General features: G+C 38.8%; 1 protein-coding gene across 2 annotated transcripts; it reads left to right on the forward strand.

Moving 5' to 3' along the window:
- The first annotated feature begins 260 nt into the window (after positions 1-260).
- On the forward strand, positions 261-23,853 carry snx13 (sorting nexin 13). Of its 2 annotated transcripts, none has more exons than XM_041967206.1 (25): positions 261-405; positions 10,626-10,738; positions 10,842-10,944; positions 11,133-11,222; positions 13,237-13,358; positions 13,454-13,572; positions 15,182-15,286; positions 15,383-15,471; positions 15,683-15,766; positions 15,863-16,001; positions 16,105-16,193; positions 16,368-16,467; positions 17,042-17,235; positions 17,393-17,500; positions 17,588-17,758; positions 17,854-17,923; positions 18,496-18,674; positions 18,773-18,880; positions 18,968-19,078; positions 19,250-19,411; positions 19,495-19,566; positions 19,656-19,801; positions 19,879-19,947; positions 20,034-20,146; positions 21,251-23,853. In XM_041967206.1, exons 1-25 carry the CDS (start codon positions 394-396, stop codon positions 21,484-21,486), a joined length of 2,904 nt encoding a protein of 967 aa, XP_041823140.1. In that variant the 5' UTR covers positions 261-393; the 3' UTR covers positions 21,487-23,853. The 2 variants fall into 2 exon arrangements, with proteins under 2 accessions (XP_041823140.1, XP_041823141.1); XM_041967207.1 differs by having other exon boundaries at positions 18,532-18,674.
- The last annotated feature ends 647 nt before the right edge of the window (positions 23,854-24,500 follow it).

A 24,500-nucleotide genomic window follows, 5' to 3' on the forward strand; every position in this document is an offset into this window, starting at 1 on the left:
TTTGTTTGTTTATATGGCACACAATACCGATGTTAATAATAAAAGCACATTTTTACCTGGAGGTGGAGGGATTGAATTAAGATTCCCTAAGTGATTCTATAGGTTAAATGTAATCGAATTTAATATTATTAGTAAAGGAAAGTACAAAAAATTTTATTTAGGTCAGTCAATCATGATAATCGTGGCATACTACGTCATAGTCGCTAAGCCAATAGCAACCCGACGTCCAGAGATGAGGCACCTAAGACGTAAACCTTGCAAACATGGCGACGCTCCGAAGAGAGTACGGAGGTTGGCAATACGACCGCTTTTAACGGAGAAATTAACCTCAGCTTCGCGTGTTACAATGTGGTGGGGTTAGCCAGGACCACCGCACACGCAGCCTTTTAGACCATGTTTGCAGAGGTAAGTTTGTACAGGTGAAACCGACGTGTGTCGTTACAGTAGTTTGTTTTCCAGTGGTAGACATGGCTAGTTAGCTTGAAGCAGCTAACGCCTTGTCGTTAGCCCGGCAGGTAAACACAGAGCCTGACAGATGAGGGAGAGGACGGCACGCAGCCGCTGGGTTTTCAGAGAGGCTGTCAGCTATAAGTGGCTGTCATCCCCGGATTACACAGTTAACACGAAGTTAATGCCAGGGAATTAGGATATCCGCACTGTCAACACAGCGCTGGAATTAGCTGGACATAGGCAATGTCAATAGTATTCTTGTAGATTATGATTAGGGTCCCTCAACGGCGATTTTCTACAATACAACAAATACAGGTGAGCTGGGCGTCAGCAGTGTTCACGGCAAGAGAAGCAAAAACCGACCGCGAAAGAATATCGATTAACAATGCAGATGTCGTTGTCATATATTAGTATTATTAACTATATCGAGCAGGAAAATATAGTAATATAGTGTGGCATTTACTTCGTGCAAGTTTGCTTTGTTTAAAGTCTGGGACCTTCACAAACAGCTGCCCATTCGAGATGGTTTTAGTGATACTTGTCAGCCAGAGTAGTAATTCTGTTCTGTAAGACACAGGCAAATGACATAAAACAAGTTTGTCTTGAAATATAAAAATGGTGCACAAAGTCCATTGTTGTTGGTCAGTGAGTGTAGAGATTTTCATTATGACTTATAATAACCTGTAGATTTGTCACAATTCTCACGTGATGCAACTTTGTTTCCTTCCTGACTTTAAACAGTCAGTCAGTCAATCTGAGCTGCCAGTAACACCTCTCCAGCAGGTTTAGGGTGGCAAAAACCTGCAATGCAATGATTGATCTGTTAGCTAAACATTTCACATTTTATAAGAAGGGGTTCAGAAACATTTGACAGAAACAGCATTGTCAGTTTGGTCTGTGTGAGATGGTGTTTTGACTGTCTATGGACATTTGTTAAGCTGATTCATTTGTGTTTGAAAAGTGCCCTTCAGACAGAGTGCATAGAACTACTTTAACACACAACACAGACATCCCAGTGTTGAATAAACTTTCATCTTACTACAGCAACTTGTGTCTGATTTTTAACTAATTGTAGTATTTTATCAGATAATTTTAAACAACATGTTAGCTTTGTAAATGGTACATGTTAATTATCAGATTCAGGTACTTAAAAAAAAAAAAACTCTTATCTTTCACAGTGTTTATGGCGCTTCGGCTGCTGCTAGACTTTATTCTTTATGTCTGATAAACACGACTCATTTCCATTTAATGTATAGACTTTCAACATATTTTGCTATAGGGAATATACTACTTATTCTGTGGTTGGTATCATTGTGTCACTATTGACATCCAGAGTTTTGTTACAATTAGAACTATCACTGTTTAGTTTAAAATAAATTGATTAATATAATTTATGATAAATTATTAATATGTCTTTGTTCATTTTATGCTTCTATATCTTATAGAGCAATGGTCGTTGCAATTTTGACCTTTTTGATGCCAATCCAATTAATCGCCTGCTTTCTGTTATTGAGTTCCTCATAAAATTAGTCTTGAAACCACAGTGTGTTTACAGAGTTTTTGAGGTGTTTAGTTTTGTGAATAATTTCATGAATTTATAGTAGTGGATGGTCATCAAAATTCATTTGGTTGAAACCAGTTGGTTCCATTTAACCATAGAAGAAAAACAGTCTGCAAATGTTTGAGAAATTTGTTTTAATTTGCAAGGGGAATTTGTTATTTCAGTTTGATTTCAGAGGTAAATTGAAATGATCTTGTTGTATATAATGATTGCAGGTTTGCACTCTGGTGATTGAATATTAATTTTGACAGACCTAGCTGAGATTTACTTCTGTTATCCTGTCTACTCATAGCTTGATTAATTTACCCATTAAAAGCTGAGTTGTTAGTGTTGTTTTACACTCCTGGTTAAACCTCATTAAATTGTCTTAATCAAAGCTTGGTAGACTTTAAGGTCAGCATGCTGTCACATCAGGACTGCTTGTCATCTAGTACACCTCTCCCTCCTTCCTCCACTGTGAGGTGGTTGCCCTGCCAAACAGGCTGACAGCTCTCAAGAATTAGGGCTTGTTCAGACCTGTTTTTTGTATCCAGATATATCCACAGTCTGTCTAGGTTACAATGGGACAGAGTGCAGTCCACATGTTGGGGTTAAATTGGAATTGCCACAAGTCGTGATTAAATTTTGCTTTATGATTTGACTTTAAATGAGTTGCTTAACTTTGCAAAGGCAGGTTATCAGTATCCCTTTTTTGCTTGTGTGTACCACTGATGTCTCTTAGCTAGCTGGAATCTTGGATGAGCAAAGTAATTAAAAAAAATCCCCTCATACCCAAGAACAAGGTGAAACTAACTAGAGACTCGGTTTATGTCAGAATTATGGGGCTGGCTTCACCTGATGGTGATAGTGGAGGTAGCAGTGTACAACTCAAGTGAGCTAGCCAAACAACCCAGACAATAATAATGGTCCATTGTTGATTTAAAGGCAAATGGCAGGCAACCTTAAGATGATGGATCAAGTTTTAACATGCTGGTGAGATTTCAACCGACCTATGCATGAGACTGCATACCAGAGTAAATGATTCAGTTATATTTTGTTGAAGTTGTTTTTGCTTGAGTAAAACAATTACAGCTCCACATTGTCAGTCGTAATATGTTCCTGTCACCTTCCCAAAAGGGAAAAACGTAGCTATGACTGATATGATTGATATATTGATATATTTTAATATATGGACAACGAAGGCAGCAACTACTAAATTTAACAATGCTTTCTAACCGCTTAGAAATAACCTGTAATGTATGCTTTGTTTGTATCTGCCTCATTTTCTTTCTTTTTTTAATTTCAATCATATCAGTCAAAAGTCATCATTTAGTCATAAACTTGTGTTTGGTGTTGTGGTGGTCTTGTCGGGTTAAGCCACCATGATCAGTCAGCCCTAAGTACTTTCTCTTCCTCTCAAGCATTAACCATGGATTTCCCACAGGAGAGCTTCAGTGAACTAAATTAACCTTTCACCCAATCGCATCACATAGCAATGTTACAGATAAGCACTTGTGGACTCACTTGAGTCACATAAATAGAAATCTAACTTTTAGTAGTTTCTGTCTCACACTGTACCTTTTTTATTGACAGAAACAAAGATCAGAGTAATACAGTGATGTATGGATTGATTTTACTCAAGTATAATTAGCTTCATAATTTTTTTTAATCATAAAGTTTAGAAACAGCTAAATGGTACAAATTTATGATGTATTTGTAAGGGAAGATGGCTCAACAATGAATGTTCTGTACGTAAACCTTGGTATTTTATCAATTAGTCTGGGTTAGCAGTACATACATTTTAATGTATGTCTTTGAACTAATTACAATATTATATTTTAAGATATTTAGTCTATGCTACATGTCTCCAATCAAGTGATGCTTGTATCTGTGTTTTGTCTTTTCATTGTGGTTGCGTAAGAGTCTGCCTAGATGTTTCGATGTGAGCAGCCCCGATGGGTTTGGTGTTAATCACTGGAACAGATGGTTCATGTTTTAAACCTTGTGTAAGCTGTAATGACTCAGGAGTGTCAGTTATCCCTTCCACCAGAGCCAAGTCTCTACTGTCTAACACAGTCTGACTGATAGCCTCCACATTCAGTGCTGCTCACTGGGACAGCTGGAGTCAGACAAGCTGAATTTAAGCTGATTCAGCTACTTTTTGGGGAATGACTGTTTTACATTTCCTTTACATATAAAAGTTACCCTTATTTTTATATTTTAACTTTCTATACGAAGATAAGTTTGTGAGCTCTTGCTTCTTGATAGTTTAGCTGGTTTGTCAAACTTGGACATAATATGTATGAACCTTGTTTCCAGAAAAGTCGAGAAGTTTTCTAACAAGCAAAAATATATAAATGTGAGTTTATTTTGCAGTTGCAGGTACAAAATTATATTTTTTCTGTTTTCACTCACCAGCTTTAGAGAATTTAGAAATGATAAAGACATCTGGAAAAGAAAAAGTAGGCAAGGATTATAATTGTGTCCATTCTTGTTGAATACAACATTTCAGCCACTCAGCAGTCTGGTGTGATTGTACTCTTCATGATGTTTCATACATTTTCATTAGAAGACAGATCTGGTCTGGAGGCTGACCGGTCAAGCACACAATGGTGTGTCACCTCTGGAGTAGGGCCATGTGTTGTTTGGTTTTTATGATGTGTTACATTAAAGCAATGAAAATTTTTAACTTTTTACATTTGTGTATTTATAGTCTACATTGTATTATTAATATCTGACTGTAAGTCAGGACAGATCAGCCAATGGCAGTTTCGCACACCTGCGGATCATTTTCAGACAGTGTTCAGAGCAGAGGTGATCATTTCCTGGTCTGATTTCAGCTGGGAGGGCTGGCGGCAAGAGGACAGGTTTTGTGCTGAAGTTGGCACCCTTGCTGCAAAAAGCATGGTACTTTTCACAACAGGGGTCCTTATTCCAGCACAACACTGGGTCTCTTGTGGGTGCTTTCAGATTTGGAAGGAGCCTACCTCTCCTGCCGTGCTGTCCTGCTGCTCATTGAGAAGAGTAAAAATGATATGTACCAATTACACTCAAAGAAGTTGGTAGATTTGTCCCTAGTTGTTGTCTACCCTTACACTGGAGCCAAACTGTTTTTGTTATAAGTTGTTCAGAATGAAATCAGGTATAAGCACTTACCTGCCAGATAAAAGTGTTTCCTTGATAATGACATATTTCTCTCCAAAATTCCAATATGCTTCTGTATCACTGGTATCCCCACAAATATACAAAAAAATACAGATACTGTATTATGTACCCTTTGCTAATAGCAGCCTGGATGGTCTGTCTCATCTTATGGGTCTTCTTGTAACACGAGGGTTGCCGGTTCGATCCTTGGCCAAGCCGAGGTCATGTCAGGGTGCCCTTGGGTAAGACACCGAACCTCTAATTGCTCCTGATGGGTCGTGGTTGAGCGCCTTGCATGGCAGCTTCCGCCATCAGTGCGTGAATGTGTGTGTATGATGTAAAGTGCTTTGGGTATCATTCCAGGTACTGAACACTTGTAAAAGTGGACTGCAGTGTAACTGCTAGGGATGTACCGTTACCAGTGTCGGGTATCGGTCCGATACTCGTACTCGAAATTTATACTCTATATACTACAAAACCGATACTAATGTGAAAAATCTAGTGTTGTCAAATTTAACACAAAGAAATGAATCTGTGGAATTAATGGACCCTGCTCCAAACAACCGTTGCTAGCTGCCAACAGACTGTCATCACAAGAAGAAAATGCTGTCACTGTTAACCAGCGGCTGGAGGTAGTAGAAACTTTATGCACGCATCTTCAAACTGATAACAGGAAGCTAAAGGCTAAGCTAATTGACCTGGAGGGGAGAAGCAGATGTTGCAATGTTCAGCTGATTGGGCTTCCTGAGGGAATTGAAGGTCCACAAACTACACAGTTCTTTTCAAAACTTCTGCAAGAGGCCATGAGGAAATCTTCTCTTCAGCACCTGAACTGGACCGGGCTCACCGCAGTGTGACCCTCAAACCAAAGCCACAACTTGTTATCCTCTTTCTTCCACCCCTTCCAGAAAAGGGAATGGCTGGTCTGGGAGGCACGGAGCGGAGGTACGCCGCTTAACCAGGTACATTCATTCAAAGTTTATGAAGACTACTCCTTGATGGTGCTTGAACAGAGGAAGGAATATAAGAAAGTGATGTCTTCTCTTTACAAGATGGGATTTAAGCCATCCCACCTGTACCCTCCCAGACTTTACATCACCCAGCAGGATGACTCTCGTGTCAATGACTGAGGCAGAGCAGTTCATCCTAGCATTTAGTAAACCCTCCTGACTGTTTACTTGATCAGGCCTGGAGTTAAAAATGTAGTCTGACCTGAAAATTATCAGTGTTTGCAATACACAGTTATAGCTACCTTAAATAATAATGACTGTGGTAATCACAATCATTATTAGTATTTTCCTTTTTTATTCAACTTTTTACTTTTAGTGAAATTTTTCTCCTCTGCCTAACATTTTTATTTAATTCTATTACACAAAGTTATTACCCATGTTAAAAATCTCAATTTGTAATTATCTCAGTAAAGGAACCTTATTTTGGGCACAATGAACACAATCCACCAAAACCACTTCATCCTCTTTATTTTTGAAGATTCTGGCAGATTTCCAGCCTTACATTCAGAAGATGCTGCGTGATGATTCATATATCACACAATTAATCACTCAGTTGTTGCATCTGGTTCACACTCCTTACCAGTGAACTGTAATGGGAATTATTAGTACTCGTATCGGTACTCCGTATCAGCAAGTACTCAAATGTTAGTACTTGACCTCAGTTTGTAAAATGACGTATTGGTGCATCCCTATTAACTGCCTTTTCTGAATGTGTACTAAATTGGTGAAAGTTTAGTAGCCTGTATGTATTACATTATGGCAATATTTAATTTAAGTTTACATAAATGTTTGATTAGTTTTTCTTGTAAATGGTGACAGCAGTGTGGCCGATGCATTATAGTTGATTGGGATTCCCTGTCCAGGACACTGCAGTCCTTTTTAGATAGTCAAACTTTGTGGCAAGCAATACATTGTTGTTGAATAGCCTTCTTACTGGTAGATAAACTGTAATATTGGTCTTTTGCATTGGCGAGCTCTTTTTCTGTTCCCATCACTGCTATCTGTGACTTTCATGTAGAAAGATAAGACTTGAGATGGAGACAGTAGTCCAGCCAGTTCAGACACATTCTGTTGACAGGACACAAAAACTTGACATTTGCTTCAGGCTTTTTGAGGCTGTCAGCACTTTAATGTCTCCATGTACATGTGCATAATTCTGTGTTTCCTCATGTGTGTCAGGAACAGAAAAATTTGGTACTATTTCTAAATTTTTAAGGAACATATTGTCATACAGTACTGTGCGAATGTTTAAGCGGATTCTTCGCAGAATGCATGTTTATTACTCTCTTATAGGACATCATTACATAGCAATGAAAGATATTTATAGTGATTTATCCTAAATTAGACATCCACATGTATTTCATAATGAAAACATTGTTAAGAAAAAATAAGTAAAGTGTATAAGAACTGATTATTGCCCTGCAACGTGTGCTTTAGAGTAATGCTATTAATGTATTGCATATAAATATGTTTTAATGTATCAAACTATCTTTTATATGGCATACATTACATGATATGATCAGAGATGCTGCTGTTCTGTTAGTGTGATGACCTACATCTTTAAAACCGGCTCAGTTGTCTTTTCTTGATCCGTCTACTTGGCTTTGGGTTTGCTGTGAGTAAAGAGACGACAGGCCTCTACACCAACAACCATCAACGTCAGGTTTTAAGTTTTGCAGTGTACTGTGAATTAAATTACCTGATGTGATCGTAAAGAGGGATTGCTAATTTGTCCTTAAAATGTAAACCAGAAGTTCCTGTCAAGTTATTTTTAATCATATTACCAGCTTTATGAAACCCGATCCAGCTGAGAAATCTTTTGTTTATTCCTTCTCATCATTCCCATAAGTACATCACAGACCAGCACAATCAGTTAAGGCCAGTTTGAACAGAAACAAACTAATGTACTGGATCTGTCAGATCTGTCATCAGGTCAAGCTGTTTTAACAAGAGCAACCAATGTCAGAGAGAGAAATGAGTTGGCATTGTAAGTCTACTCTTTGTAGAATTCATTTTTTTTTTTTTTTTTACTAAACTGTTGGAACAAACTGATTAGCAAGGGATCCATTCACTTGAGCTTGTAGTATGCCATTCATTATTTGATTAGGAACCAGTCTCATTCTCCAACCGTAATGACTAATATATAGAAGTCTTTTCAGAAATGTCCATACAGTATGTCCATATGATCCAATAACAGTTTGATTAGCTTTGATTCTCATAGCCTGTGCATGAAGAACTAATGCTCATGCTATTCATAGTAAACTGACTGAGCCGTGTGTCTAAATGTGACATAGTTGGCAGCTTGTCTAATGTGTGTCATCCGATTGGCCATAGCTGACTGTGGCATTGAGAATAATGGGTCAGTGTCCTGAGGAAGCTCTGTCTGGTCCTATCATCAGTGGAGAATCTTATCTAAGGGAATGTAGGGCAGGCAAAGATGATCACCACTGATCATCACGTTTGTCAGTGAGTCTATGTGATGGCTTCACATTCTTAGTTTAAGGTTGTTCTGTTGGGAATAAATAAGTACTTTTTTTTCCTGTTCAGATATTTGTGTGTTACTGCAGTTTGGATAAATTCTTGTGACATAAAATGTATTAGTTTACGTTGCTAAGGTGTGCATGGCCTGGTTTCAGGTAATCCATGTGGCATCTCCTGGGTAGTAAAGTTTCAGGAGCATCATAACAGATTGATCCTTCATATAACCAATTCCTGTTTTTACACAGACTCCATGGATGTTAAAAAAAAACTTAAGTTTTCTAAGAATCACATCTGTCTCATTGGACAGTATGAGGCTGAAAAGAATAATTTACATGGACAAGAGGGACAGAGTTTAACTGGAACTTGGTTTCCTGCACTGACAATAACAGGAAAATCATAGGATGTCACACACGAATATGCACACACACAGTTTTTGTCTGATACTCCTGAACAATACAACACACATTCTGTGTCATCTGAAGTAATCTCTTCCTGTAGGATTTCTTTTCTTCTCTGTGGATGATATTTTGTTATTGGCCCAGTATTTTTAGATAAAAAAAAAAAAAAGAAAAAGAAAAAGCTGGATATCACCACTGGTCTCTTGTTTTGATTTGATTTATTATTCATTCAGTGAAGGACGTTTTAGTGAATATAAACATGCATGCACACATGGACATGATGAACATAGAGCTGCACGCAGCCCATCATTTTTTTAAGTAAAATAATTATTAAGCATCAAAGTTTCAAATGAACTTTTGCTTGAAACTCTTTGCATTGTATGTTCTGCTATTATAAAACAAAGCCCTCTGGATATATTATCTCTGTATCATAATGACATTTGGAGAGGGGACTCCTTTAGGATAAAATACTTTATATAGTTTACTTGCTCTTTTATTTGTTGTCTTTTTTTCCTTTCTTTTAAGAAGCAAATCTTTCATTAATACAATTTAGGATAAATAATTTCTCTGTAAAATAAAAAATGCTACCAGACAAGGTTAAGTAAGCATACCTTGAGATCAAACAGTTTTTTGTTTGTCTTCTTCATTTGCTGTGTATGCAAATTCACAACAATCCACTCAGTTTTGGATGTCTCTTCAGACCAAATTGGCACCGTTCAGTGACTTGCATCTACTTTTGATTGTTTTGTCTGTCAGAGTGCAGTACTGCAGAAATCATTGGTTGCCGCATCTGGAACCAGACCAAAGTCACCACCATACTGTTCTGTTTGGTCACCATATAAATCATAGTTAAATGTGCAGGCAGATCCATTTGGTTTTGCATCTCTTTATTATGATGATTAAAAGAAGCTCTTTCCCTGCCAAGAAATCCGTCAATGGCTGAGATTTCGGGAGCTTGAGAGGCTAAATTGTGTGCACACACAAAACAGCTAATGTGTGGCCACGTCATCAAATCCAAAGTACGGATCAAGTTTGTGTTATTAGATAATAAAATGTTGTCTTTGTGCGTAAACTCCCATTATTGTAATGCATTTGGGCATTATGCTCAAGAAGATCACTCCTTGTGTGTGAAACTTGTAACACAAGTCTCCAGTCATCGTCAGCATAGTGAAGAATAATGATCAGATCTGCATTATTTCCTGTGGGTTTCCTCATTGTAACAAATTTGCTTACTGTGATGAAGATTTGTTACAGTGTGGAGCATTTGATAATTTTTAGTTTAGGTTTTAGTACGCGGCAGATCTGGGTTTTGCTGTGTTTAATGATTTTAATCATTTGTGATAGTGCAGTCCTTATGTTACAGGACGTATTTAATGCTTTTGTTCATCACCTCACCTTCTTCCTAATCTAAATCTGAAGTTAAGCTGCTGTCATGTCTATTTAACTGATGTCTGGTGTGATCGATTCTCCTCTCTCCACTCTTAGGAACTTAAATATTTATAAATAGGATCTTTTCAATTAAAAATAAGTGAAAATTTAATTTATTATGAATAGCACAGGTAACATTAACATGTTTTTTTTGTGTGTGTGTGTGTGTTTTAGGCCAGTCTGTCCATTTGGGGATGGGGGGGTCTTGGAGTTGTGCTGTTCCTTGTCACCTTTGGACCTTTTGCCATATTCTACCTGGCCTTTTATATCTTCTGCTTCATTGGAGGGTGAGCAACAAGACTTCAAACTTACACATTATGTTTTAACATAAATCAATTTTTTAATTGATATTTTTGTTCTTTTTCTCTCAACATCAATTCTGCTTTCCAGGGGCTTTGCAATCACTTTGCTTTATGGAAAGATAAACTCAGAGAAACACCTAGAAAAATGCGAGCATTCTTACTTGCCTCCAACACAAATCGGTATACTGAAGGTAAGGGGGCATTATAAACTTGCCCAGACACTTTTTGGCCTCACCTGCACAAGTACATGGATTACTTATTAATCAAATTCTTTTGTTGTTGAAGTAGGCCTGCCAGTTAACATTAAGGTTTTCACATTTTTTCATTAATTGCTTTCTTGGCTCTTTCATTGTGGTATATGATGTTCTGTCTCTTTCAGACACTGGATGAAATGAAACTGGAGATGAAGCCAATAAAGATTGACAGAAGACTCACTGGCTCCAGTTTTATTGATGAACCATTACAACAGGTGTGTGTGTGTCTTGCACTTTAGACATCGACTTCTTGTTGTACCTGTTAGATCTTTAGCAGTAGTTTTTGTCTTTTTTATCTTGACAATCAAAAGAATACATAGTCCCAGAACGGCAATAGACAGAAAAGTCCCCGGACTCAGAACTGAAATGTAAACCTGTAAAGAAAATGAATACACATGGCAATCAAGACAGCATTCATAAATGTTAAAACTGACATTTTGAAGACTTGTGTTTTGCTTTTTATCATCTTGGTCTTTGGACCAATGTCTTAGATAACATTAAAAGCACATGGTGGATCTAGCTGAGATGTATACACAACCTCAAGATTTGAACTTGTCAATCACAATGTGGCCCTGCCTTCAACTATACCATCATTTCTTGTCTAGTTTACGGGAAGTGGGACCATATGTCACAAAATAAACATGTGTTAAATAAAAACATAAAACTGGGATTAAATCCAAACAGTCATTAGGAAAATGTTTAGCATACATATTTGATAAATAAATCCGTCATTACCTTACTGGAAATTAAATACCTTGATGAATATGAGTGATGGAGAATATAAGAATTATTGAACAGAAAAGGAAAATTATTGCTTTGAATTTTTGTTTCGACCACTTCACCTGACTCTGAGGGACACACACACACACACTAAGTGGTCATAAAAGGCACTTCACAGCTGATAAAGGTACAACGGTGAATGAGAGAAACTGATGGGAGATAGCAGGATGACAAATTGGTGACAACACAGCAGACTTTTTGAACACTGATTCACTGAGGTCACTGTCTGACCCATCAGCTGGCCCAAGTCAGGAGTAATCACTGTCACACATTGCATATCCCCTTAAGTCTCGGTGCCGCGTGTTCCCTGGAAGGTTGCTCTCTGTCTCTGTGTGTCAAAAGATTAGTCTGGAGTCAGATGTGTTATTTTTTTCCCCCCTTTCTTGCACATGAAAATGTTATCAACCCTAATTGGTGGAAGAAAAATAACATGCTGTAAGCCAATCATCATGACGGTGGTACACTTCCAACGCATTGTACTTTATTGACTTAGTTTATTTTTCAGTTTATTTTGTATTTGTTTGATTTTTACCCTGGACATCAACACACTTTATGAATATCACAGTTTGCAAAAGGTTTTCCTGTTTTTTTAAGAACTTTTAAAAGACTGCACCCAAAATTAGCCAGAGTATTCAGTCTTTATTAAAAATCTGATATGCTTTGTAAATAACACGACTGTTCTGATTTGGGGAAGAAATGTGGAACTGAGTCTTTCTCTACTGTTATATCAAGACTATTTCCACCATTTGTCTGAAGTAAAAAGAAAAGGCTGGATTATTTTCAGTACTCAACACATTTGTTCAGATTGTGATGACTAAACTGTCCACCTCAGCTTATATGAGCTCTGTGGGTTTTCTTTGGTAGTCACAGTTTGCCCCCCCCTCCCCCACAATCAACCCTGTGGTTAAAAGACTTATAGTAAAAACCAGCCTTTTAGCATGTTGTTCTCAGCAAAGTAGCATGGCGAGCCAGAGATAAGTGCAGACACAGCAGTTAGTGATGGTCAGATGATGCTGACTGGTCTACCACGGTGTCTCTGTGGCCCCCTTCTTCCTGGGAATGCATGCTTAAATTTTCAGCTGCATGTGAATCTTGAGATTTGCCAGCTGACTGTGGCATATGTTATGCTTTTTGAAACAGATGTGTTGTCTTGATTTTTCAGGCATGAGGTCTTTGCCTTCTTTTTTTTTTTATCATATATAGTCTTATGAGCATATTCTTTTGTAAGGACAAATTACTTCCTCTGTCTAAAGCTGATACAGTAGCTTTTAAAATGATTTAACATGTTGGGTTGTTGTTTAGTTTAATCTGTGGTATGTAAAATAGGTCTGACCTTCCTTTAAACCATGTAACATCTGCTCTGAGTCTTTTCACTCGATTAAATGTAAACAGATTTGAGTTCAAAATAATATTTATCAATCTTGTCTCCCCTCCTATGTTTCTCTTCAGGTTATCCAGTTTGCGTTGAGGGACTACATCCAGTACTGGTATTACACTCTGAGCGAAGATGAGTCCTTCTTATTAGAGATCAGACAGACGCTGCAGAATGCCCTCATCCAGTTTTCCACACGGTACAAGACACACATTCAGGCAAATTCGTTGTTTTCGCAATGCGTGTTTTCTGACAAATCACAAAAATTGTGCTGTTGTGTGTCTGTGTGTCAAGGTCCAAAGAGGTGGACTGGCAGCCTTACTTCACCACTCGCCTGGTGGACGACTTTGCCACCCATTTACGTGTCTTTAGAAAAGCCCAGGATCGCCTGGCTGACAGAGAGGACAAGCAAAGTATGTGCACACCTTCATTCATACATGCTTTGTCTTTTTATGTTTGTTATGTGTGCGGGATGAGTTCAGGGTGTCTTAAAACAATGCAGAGTTTCCCACATATACCAATGTGTGGCACAGCGCCACATATTCTGCCATCCCTCCCTTCCCAATGCGATTTTAAAATAAAAATATTAAGGCTGTCAAAAATAACGTGTTAACAGTAACTAATTTATGTAATTATTGCATTAAAATTTATAATGCATGTGCAGAATGACAAGCCCCATACATTGGTCATTTCTTTCTTATGATGGCGGGACATGGACGCATCAAGCCGGCTGGCTCTATGTATGGATTTGAGTACAAAAAGAACAACATAACCCATGTGCGTTGCCTCCGCGGAGGATGATGGTGTTTTAACACCCACACTTTTCCCAGTAAGAGGGTCCAACATCTGCACTTTTCCTGCCTGTTTAAAAAAAACTTTTACCAGAGTTTTACAAAAACATGGCGGCTCTGTGGTCCTCTCTGTGTCTTTGCAGCACTCTGCTTCCTGTTGTTCAGCAGATAAGGAGGAAAGTAGCAGTTCATGGTTCACACCAACACATATTTACTCCAAATTGTTGCTATTGTCAGGGTCCTTCTCTTACACAGTTGTTTACTTTTGGGTGTTGCTGCTGTAGGAATTTTCTCACTGCTGCACAAAGACAGATTATCAGTTTTTTTCAGAGTTTCTTCATTAATATTGTCTGATTAACTTTAGTCGTTACATCTGGTGGTTTTATGATATTGTCACCATGGAGACGGTTGGTGAAATGATGCTGTATGAATTCTGCATAATGATCCAGAACTTGGTAGAGATGAGGCAGAACAACATATAGAAGTACATTACATGCTGCATTTACTGACCCTTGTACATCTGACCCAAAGGAAGGTCAGTTAACACTAAATTAACTAATTAACACTAAATAAAAATAATATTTGTAATAACTGGCTCTTTCTGTTGATACAATAAAGTAAGAACGGGCAAATTTCAGGCATAGTCAGGAATGATGATTAGCATGATTAATTTGTAAGCTGCCATTAATCTGATTACAAATCATTTGACAGCCCTAAAAAACATTGTTCCATTAATTCATAGCGTTCTTTATCCCCATCATTCTCGCTCGCACACACAGAAAGAACACAGGTGAAGTGGAAACAGATTAGTTCTCTTAGTTCTCTCTCCCCATAAAGAACTTACTTTAAACAATTAGGATTGAGCTGAATAATTTCAAAAAGCTTCTTGTAACTTTAAAATTGTCTCAGCAGGTGACTCTGAAGAGCAATAGATAAGCATACAGGTGTTTATTTAATATGCCAGCTCAGAAAGTGTGTGTTTGTACACTGCCAGCTGCACACACCAACCACCATGACACCGCCACACTCTGTTCCCTCACCGGCGCCATGGGAGCACTAGAAATTGCTACCTCGTCTGTGGGAAACACTGTAATATATAAATAACCATAAAAATTATTATTTTGTATTAGTTTGTATGGGTTTTTTTTTTTTTTTTTTTTTTTTTTTAAACGCCAGGGTGAGAATTTAAATTTAGCACAGATAAAGACAATAACCAATCATTTCTGAACAGGGGATATAACAGACGAGCTGGTTGACTCATTCTTTGAGGCCGAGGTGGAGATGGAAAGGAAGATCTGTCGAGACGTAGTGTGCACTTCTCACAAAGATGAAGAAGGTAAACACTTCTGCCATTTTTCACATGTGTCAGATGTGTTGTCATTTTATGTTCTAACTATTAAACATGAACATTTGCTGCGTGTATGTGTGTCAGGTTTTCTACGGGACTTGTGTGAGTTGCTTTTGTATCTGTTACTACCTCCTGGAGATTTCCACAACAAGAACATGAGATACTTCCTAAGGGTGAGCGCAGAAATACATGTGTTTGAATATAAGTTTGAGTTTGATTTGTTTGGTTAGAGGACACATTTCCATGCACAAGAAGTTTACAGATATGTTGTTAATTCATCGCAATGAAGTTACCAGCCAAATTCTGATTAAGCTGCTGTGCAGCTGCAGCATGTTTTTAGCATAAATCTAATAGTGTGCCTTAAAATACTGTGTTATATTTTAGGAGGTGCTGGCGCGTGGTGTGTTACTTCCTCTGATCAACCAGCTGAGCGACCCGGACTACATCAACCAGTTTGTCATCTGGATGGTTAGGATCTAAACTATTGATCCAACATCCACAAAACTAAGTTATTTTAATATTTAGACAAGTAACATTCTGGATGTTGATTTTTTTTTTTTCTAGATTCGAGACTCCAGCTGTAACTATGAAGCCTTCATGAACATCCTGAAGTTAACAGACAAGCCTGCTGAGCTGGAAGCTGTTAAAGACAAAGTGCTGGAGGAGCTGCAGTATCTCAGATCCCTGGACACTGCTGGAGACGGTGGGCTCTCACTCTTTCTCACCAAAACATAAAGCTTATATGTCATGTTGGTACTTAATGAAATTTTGGCTAAATAAATACACTTTACCTTTTTGTTCTTTAGATATCAATGTGATCAAGAACCAGATAAACAGTCTTCTGTTTGTGAAGAAGGTTTGCGAGACCAGGATCCAGAGACTACAATCTGGCAAGGTGAGAACTGCAGCACAGCTGTTTTTATAGTGTTTCTACTGGAGAATCTAATTTAAACACACAAAACTTAAATGAATTTTGTCTGTACGAGTCTGAAGCTTCTCAACGTCAGTGTGTCAGTTTTGTGTTTGGCTCTTTGTCAGATTTTACCGATCCTTTTCCTGTCTTGTGTAGGAGGTCGATGCCTTGAAGTTGGCAGCCAGCTTTGGCAAGCTGTGTGTTATCCCACTGGATCACATCCTTGTCCACAACATAGCCCTGCAGTTCTTCATGGGTAATTCTGAAAACACACCACATCTCACACAGTTACCAAACATCACTGTAGTTACCACGAGACCTCATTCCTCAACATTTCTGTTAAACCTCTCTAGAAACTTCAACTTACTTAGTTTACAAGACCGTGTAACTCAAACCAGTCTCATCAGACATGTTCCTTCTTAGTCCCTCATGACCTGGCCAGAGATTTTAAAAGCTCACTGCTTTACAGATCAGATTACGATGCCATGTGCGTGCATACTATGAGTCAAGCCAAGTTGCGTCACATCTAGTCTGGAAAAGAGCCAAAAGTCTAAACATAACATCTAGAGCTGTCATTGTAGCAGTCTTGCTGCTCATAATGTTAAATTAAGATATGTTACTTAAAAAGAGTGTTTCAATAAAACTGCTAAATTGTAACCAAGTACATTTAAAACTTGTGGAGGTGCAACAGTAGATTTAGTCGGAAGGTCACCAGATACCTCTGGCTGACAGAAATACCAAGGTCTAAACTTTAAAGGCTCTGACTGCTTATCCATCTACAACCGAAGTGCAATAGTAGACCCACACCAGCTGTTTCTCTTTTGATCCAGACTTTATGCAGGCGGCGGGGGCTCAGGCGGAACTGTTCTTCTGGCTCACTGTGGAGGGATACAGGGTGACGGCACAGCAGCAGCTGGAGGCGATGCAGGGCTGGCAGAAAGATGGCAACAAGCAGCCCAGTGCCACAAAAGGATTGCTGAAGGCAGCTGCACTTGGTGTCTATGAGCAGTATCTCTCTGACAAGGTGGGTGGCGCACTCAGATCTTATATATTTTATGACATCATTATTTCAACCATAAGTAAGATAAACACAAAGCTAAACTTTGTTTTAATGTCTTGTCTGTAATTAAATCAGCTTTTTGTTAGCCTGCATGGTTACCTAATGACCTCTGCTCTATCAGGCGTCTCCCAGGGTTCAGGTGGACAAAGCAGTGGTAACAAAACTGGGAGAGAAGCTACAGACAACAGATGATCCAACACCTGAGATATTTGATGAAATCCAAAGGAAGGTACTGAAAAGATTTTTCACCTGTTCACATAAGAATTTGTTGCTGCTTTTTTCAGCCTACTAACAAGTAGTGTTGCTCATATCACAGGTATATGACATGATGCTGCGTGATGATCGCTTCTACCCATCCTTCAAGCAGAGTCCACTCTATGTGCGTATGCTCGCAGAGCTGGACATGCTGAAAGAACCAAGCTATCGAGGGTCTGATGATGGTGACGGAGAATCCTTCAATGGATCCCCTACAGGAAGCATAAACCTGGTAAGCCCTCATATATATATATATATATATGGAGACTTATTGTGCTTTACCTTTTTGGCAAATGTCGCTTTATGCTGAGTTTCTCTTTATTTCAGTCTCTGGATGACTTGACCAACTCCTGTCTTGATGAATTTATGCAACTACATGCCTTCATCTCTGACACAGGTACCCTCCTCAGTGTTCTCGGTTTTTTTAGAACAATTAGCAAATAACTGCAGATTTATTGCTCAGTGTTTGCAGCATTGTCATAAACACTAACCTGAAATAAAGCTTGAAGGGTTCATGGTAGATTCTGAAAGCTTGTTTAAGCTTATGTGGAAGAATATCTTCTAAATTTGGTGTGTGTTTGTTTTTTGTAACACTTCATTATGAGTGATATGTGACTTTGTCCAGTTTACTATTCATATCTGTAAACCCCTCTGAGTTGTGCCCTGCATGTTTTCACCTTCTAGCTCATTCATCTGCATGTCTTTTGTCTCACTTCGCACTGCTCCTGTATACTTTATTTCATTCCATTACCTTTACTATATTTTTGTTCTTCCTTTTTCCTTCCTCCTCCCTCCTTGCTGTTCCCTTGTCCCTTGCTTTTGGTACCTGCCCTCCTTTTCCCACTTCCTCTCCTCAATATTCTTTCATTTGCTCGTCCACCACCACACTGTGCCCTTTCTTTATCACCTTTCATCAACCCTTCCCACATCCTCCACTCCCCTTTTTGGCTGTATTGCTGGGCGGGGTAGCTGATACTTGTCTTCCCGGCTTCTGGGGTGCTACAGGGGTTTGCAACGATCATGGTAAGACATATGCACTGTACGCCATCACTGTGTTGAGACGCAACCAAGATGGCAGTGAGGACTGCTGGAAGACCTACCGCCGCTACTCGGACTTCCACGACTTTCATATGAGAATCACTGAACAGGTGAATGAAGTAATTAGATAAGAATTAAAGATTAAAAGTAGTTTTTTTTTTAATAAATACTGCAGCGACTTTTTGTTTTAAATGTTGGTCTGTTTTAGTTTGAGAACTTGTCGTCGATTCTCAAGCTGCCAGGGAAGAAAACCTTCAACAACATGGACAGAGACTTCTTAGAGAAGAGAAAAAAGGACCTCAATGCTTACCTTCAGGTAATTGCTTTAAGTGTCAGTTTGCATTCATTGACATTATTCTTTTGAAAGATTGCATAGAAATAACTTTGTGTGCATGTGTTGCAGTTGCTGCTAAACCCAGAGATGGTGAAGGCCTGCCCAACTCTGATTCCCTATGTCTATGACTTCCTAGAGAACAAGGCCTACAGCAAGGGCAAAGGAGAGTTTGCACGGAAGGTATCTGATTTTCTTAGAACAAAAAAATAAGTCTTTCATTGTAGTTTAGTCATTTCTACATCATTGAGATGCAGTAAAAAATTGTATATATGACAGAAAATGAAGCACCAATGTTTAAGCACCAAAGGAATTCTTAAAAATTAATTTTTTTTTTGTTTTATTCACCTTCAGATAGACACATTTGTGAATCCTCTGCGAAGCTCTATGAGGAATGTGTCCAATGCCGTGAAAGCCCTGCCAGACAGTCTGGCTGAGGGCATGACCAAAGTCTCTGACAACATGGGCCGCATGTCAGAAAGACTGGGTCAGGACATCAAACAGTCCATATTCAAGGTAGAATTCTCTAATACTGCAAGTAGCTTTCATACTTATAAATGTGCTTTTGTTAGATCTAACCTTAGCATGTTTTTCCTCAGGTGCCTCCACTACTTCCCAAGTCCGACATTGACCCTGAACAGTGTCGAGTTTCTGCCCAGCTTGATGACAATGTGAGTTAGCCGACACTTTGGCTGCCTCATGTTCATTTTTTTTTCTGCTGTTTTTGGTAAAATGGTCAATTTGTCTCTTATATATCCAGGTGGACGATAATATCCCACTCCGAGTAATGCTGCTGCTGATGGACGAGGTGTTTGACCTCAAAGAGAAAAACCAGTGGCTGCGCAGGAACATTAAGAACCTGCTGCAGCAGCTCATAAGAGCCACTTATGGAGATACTATCAATAGGTCAGGAGCACAAACGAGAGGTGATTAATCAGCTTCACAATGAGCACACCTTAACTCTCACTTCCTTTGTTCTGAAGGAAAATTGTGGATCATGTGGACTACATGACGTCACCAGAGCAGGTTGCAGACTACGTTAAGAAGTTCAGGTAAACACACCTTCCTTTTGTTCCAATACATAAAAGTTTTTACAATTAGTCTGCAATATCTTAACTCTGTTTTCACCTCTGTTCAGGGATTCATACTGGCCCAACGGTATTCTAGCTGAGACCCCACCCCGACGGGACAAGTGTATCCGGATGAGGACGCGAGTTGCTGCCAAAACCAGCCTGCTGGGCATCATGCCAGGTGAACATCGACACATTTGTTATTATAAACTGTTCACACTGGCCGCTGCATCGCCTTCTGATCTTTTCTTTCTTACTGTACTAAAATTTACTGCTAGATGAAAGCGTCTCTTTAAAATGTCTGCTTTCCTTACGGACATTATATCCTTTCATCCTTTAACTGGATTCCACTGGGTGGTGGTATATAGGGTGTTGTTCAGAGCACAGTTTAGTTAGTCCTCTGCACAGCTTCATACCACCCTGGGAAATCTACAAATAGCCTACTTGACTGAATAAGTCGCATTTGTTGAAAGTTGGGCTAAATCACATATTTTTATATATATTTGATATTTAATCTAACACATGTGTTGCTCCTTTTCCCAAAAGTTCTCCATCTTGTCGCTTCTGGTCTTGTCCTTATACATGGGACCTGAAGGATAATATTGCTCTGAGTCTATGAATTCTGCACATGTACCCAATATAACTTCTGCCTATTTCTCCATGCTGAACTGCTCCAACTCCTTATTAGCGGTCAGATTAAGATCTTCGTTTCACTGAGACCATTCCAAATTACACAAACGGGGTCCTTGAGCCACTCAAGTGTTAACCAGCAAATCATTAATGGATTAAGAGATGTCGTGGTTTCACATTAGACATCTGTGAAGGTTTGTGTTGGGTCTTCAGCTCTGGATTTATTAGGCAGTGATATGGTATCTGCGATGTCTTTTGCGATGGTAAACTGGAATGAGAAAACAAAATAATGCGAGCAAAGAATTAAATATTTGAAAGCTGTTTTCTCTACAAAGTTGAAGATTTTGTCTATTAATATGTATTTTCAAATAACTTTTTTTTTTAACTTGCACGATAAATCAGCAACAGAGATCTCTACATATTTACCTCATTGTCATTATGGGGTATTGTGTGTAGAAATTTAATGACAAAAAAGAATTTATTCCGTTTTGGAATAAGGCTGTAACGTAAAATGTGGAGAAAGTGAAGCGCTGTGGATACTTTCTTGATGCAGCACTGTATATTTTCTGTCGTTCTTGCCATAATGTCTCACAGATGTGCTTGAAATGATGTAAACGCTGCTGACGGCTGTGTAATATTTCTGTCTCTTCCTTAGATGAGCTGAAGCACATCATCGGAGCAGACACCACAAGAAAGGGTATACTCCGGGTCTTTGACATGTTTCAGTACCAGCCCATGAACCGACGGCTAGCCTACGTGTTCCTGGAGGGCTTCCTGGAGACCATGTTCCCTCAATACAAATTCCCAGAGCTCTTTGTCAAGCTGCACTCCCGTTCTCCACGCATCCACAGATACAGCCAGAAACTCAAATGCTCCTCGCTTAAGAGGTGACAGGAAAGGACAGAGGCATCAGGACACGGGCCGACTAGACACACAGAGACTTAGAGCTTAGAGTGAGGGTGGGGTAGTGTTGGGGGGAGCAGTTGATGTGAACATTGAGGTGTGTGTGTGACTTCTGCCTTTCCTCTTCCCTCAAAACACTCAAGTTGGTGAAAACACTCCAGTTATCCGACTGATTATTTCTGTCGAGAGAACAGAAGGATGAGAAACTGCCCAGCTCACTCTGTGACACACACATCCGCTAAATTACAAATCCTATCATTTGCACCGAGACTGCACATAGCAGTCTTTTTCTTTTAGTTTCTATTCGCCCCCCCCCCCTTTTTTTTTTTATTCAGTTTTACATTTAGTTGTGTCAAGCTTTATTCTGGGCCAGCCAATGCTGCTTACTTGTGGTCCAGGGAGCAGACCACAAATACTGTATTGTTTTTAAACTGCAGGACTAGATAGCATAGACCCACACCTTGCCTTACCTTCCCGCTTCAATCCTCCATTTCGGAGCCGCACAGCTGTACTCAAACGTACCCTGTAGACATGTGAGCTGCAGAAGCACTTGTTAACATTTAACATTTATTTTTCCATGTCTACGAAAAATGTCAAAAGCACTGGGTTGAAGAGGCGCTGTCCTAAAAATGGGACTGAACTAGTATGGGTCGAAAGGTTTTTATTTTTACTTGTCAGCATTGTTTCATCCTCAGTGCTTCTCTTGATCACTCTTTAGGGTTTCGCGCTACCTGTACCACCCAAGATCCTCTAAGAACAGGGTCATATCCCCTTTAATGCTACTGTCATAACCTGTGATGACCAAAGCCCATGCTGTTCATAAGCGTGTGTGTATGTGTACTGGTGTGACGATGAGACACTACAAACATTACTGTGCTTCATACTGCTGAATATGCGAGGGAAGAGACCTTTAACAATCTAAAAAGTGAGGCTGTGAGGACACACTGAAGCGTGTGTCACTGTGGAAGGCACACAATTGAATGTATTCTCCGGTCTGTTCTGCAGAATTTTGTGCAAATGGGTGTGTGTCTATGTGTGTGTTAGCATGAAGATGCAACCCTCTTCAGTCAGAAACTGTGCCAGTGTGAGCTAGCGAACCAGCCTTAAATGTGTATACAGTATATACTGACCAAGAGACGCACGCTAGAGGGAGCTCTCCTTCACACAACTGAACGTTACAAGGAAATCAAGATAGAGATATGGAGATATATCCCTAATCACCTTTATTCAGAGAAAATGTCTTTGATTTGGTGCAATATTTTTTTTCTTTAATGCATGTGCATTTTGAATCAATGTGTACTAAAAATAGTAATTCATATTCTTTATAAATAAGAGAAAACATAAAAGTCGATTCCCCAGAAAGGTTTTTTTTTTTTTTTTACCCCAACTTTACATTCCATTGTTGTAAACGTACAATGTTTATTTTACAGACTTGTTTTATAAGTCTGAGGGTTTTTTTTTTTTTTTTTTTGTGCAGGGTATGTTCCACTCATATCCTGCCCTTTCTTGCAGATTCTTGGTTTTGGGATTTGATTAAACAGTGATTGGGGAATTTTTCCATGTCACAACTCAATGATTAGCTCATGGGGCTATAGCAGGTTCAGAGAAGACCTTGGGACAGATGCGTCTTTTTAACACATAAGTGGCATTTTATGCACTCAAGACTGTCATGTTAAGTGAAAAGAGATCTTTATAATGAACTGACAACTGGAAAGACGCCCCCATGGCGTGTGTGTACGTGTACCCCTCTCCCAAAAAGAAATCCCTAAAATAGGTCCAACAGGTTCACAAAGAAGACTGTGACCAATGCAATCACTGCTAATTAGCACTTATTGTAGCAACTATAGAAGTTCAGTCCTTCATTGGCTGAACGGAGTCCCATTCTGGTGCAGTCATTGGACACAACTCCCTCGACTGCTGTGATTTGCTCGCACTGAGCAGCCCTGATGGATTCAGATTGCCTGAGTAAGAGGCTGTGAACTGAAGCTTCTCTTTCTGGAAGGCAAATATGTGTTCACATGACGAGATGTCACCTTTAACTTTATGCACATCTCTTCAGACAGAAATGCTCGTCTTTTTTTAACCCCAGTATATATGAATCTATAATAAAGAAAGAATTGTGCATATCTGTGTACAGTATGTGTTAATAGTGTGCCTAAATGTACTGTCAACTCTATTTTCATATTTTTCTTTAACCTACAAAAAAGTCAATCAGAATGTCATAAATTTACGCGACTGAAAATGACTGGGTTTTGTTTTTTGTTTTGTTTTGCATCATGCTTATCAAACGTTTCCTTGTGAGCACTTGTGCTCAGATCAATATAACACTAATAAAAAGCAACTCAGACTAAATTACTCATAATTTTTCTGTTTCCTTGCTGTTCTGTAAAGATTTGTAAGTCTAGTTGACTATATATTTTCTTATAAAAAATGCTCCCTTTTTCCAGCTTTAGCAACATCAGCTAAATTTAATGGACTGTTTAAAATGTGTAAAATTGTAGATATCTGTGCAGTTGGTTCAAGACACTTTTAAGATTAGAAGGAAGACCAACTTACAATATGACCATGACAAGCTAAGCTGCCTTGTTCTTAGCTGAAATATAATTCATATAGTAAAAGGTACGTTCCCTTTTAGCATATTCACTTTTTATTTTTTAATACATTAAGCCATGACTGAGGAGTCCAATGTGCAAACCTTGTATGAGACAAAGTGGTTGTTACTAATCAGTGTGTAAATGTAAATACAATGGCTGGCCATACATAGATAATAACATGGAACCCTTTTACAAACATTATAAGTTGTCACAGCTTATGTTATGGATCATTGGTTAAATTAAGTGACTGATGATTGATGATGATTCTTCTTTAAGGTGCCCAGAATATCCATGTACCAAAAAAAAAAAAAAAAAAACCAAAAAAACAGGAAATGCAGCTATTGTTTAAAATTGTTGCAAAGATCCAATTCAATGACGGCAAAGACAATTAAAGCATTATTAAGTCAT

This window comes from Melanotaenia boesemani, chromosome 17 (genome assembly GCF_017639745.1).
Source record: "Melanotaenia boesemani isolate fMelBoe1 chromosome 17, fMelBoe1.pri, whole genome shotgun sequence".
Classification (NCBI taxonomy): Eukaryota; Metazoa; Chordata; class Actinopteri; order Atheriniformes; family Melanotaeniidae; genus Melanotaenia; species Melanotaenia boesemani.

Excerpts from the sequence above, each read along its gene's own strand:
- snx13 (XM_041967206.1), top strand. Across the intron at positions 15,767-15,862 it reads ACCAGTTTGTCATCTGGATG|ATTCGAGACTCCAGCTGTAA; the intron begins GTTAGGATCTAA and ends TTTTTTTTCTAG. Across the intron at positions 16,468-17,041 it reads AGCCCTGCAGTTCTTCATGG|ACTTTATGCAGGCGGCGGGG; the intron begins GTAATTCTGAAA and ends CTTTTGATCCAG.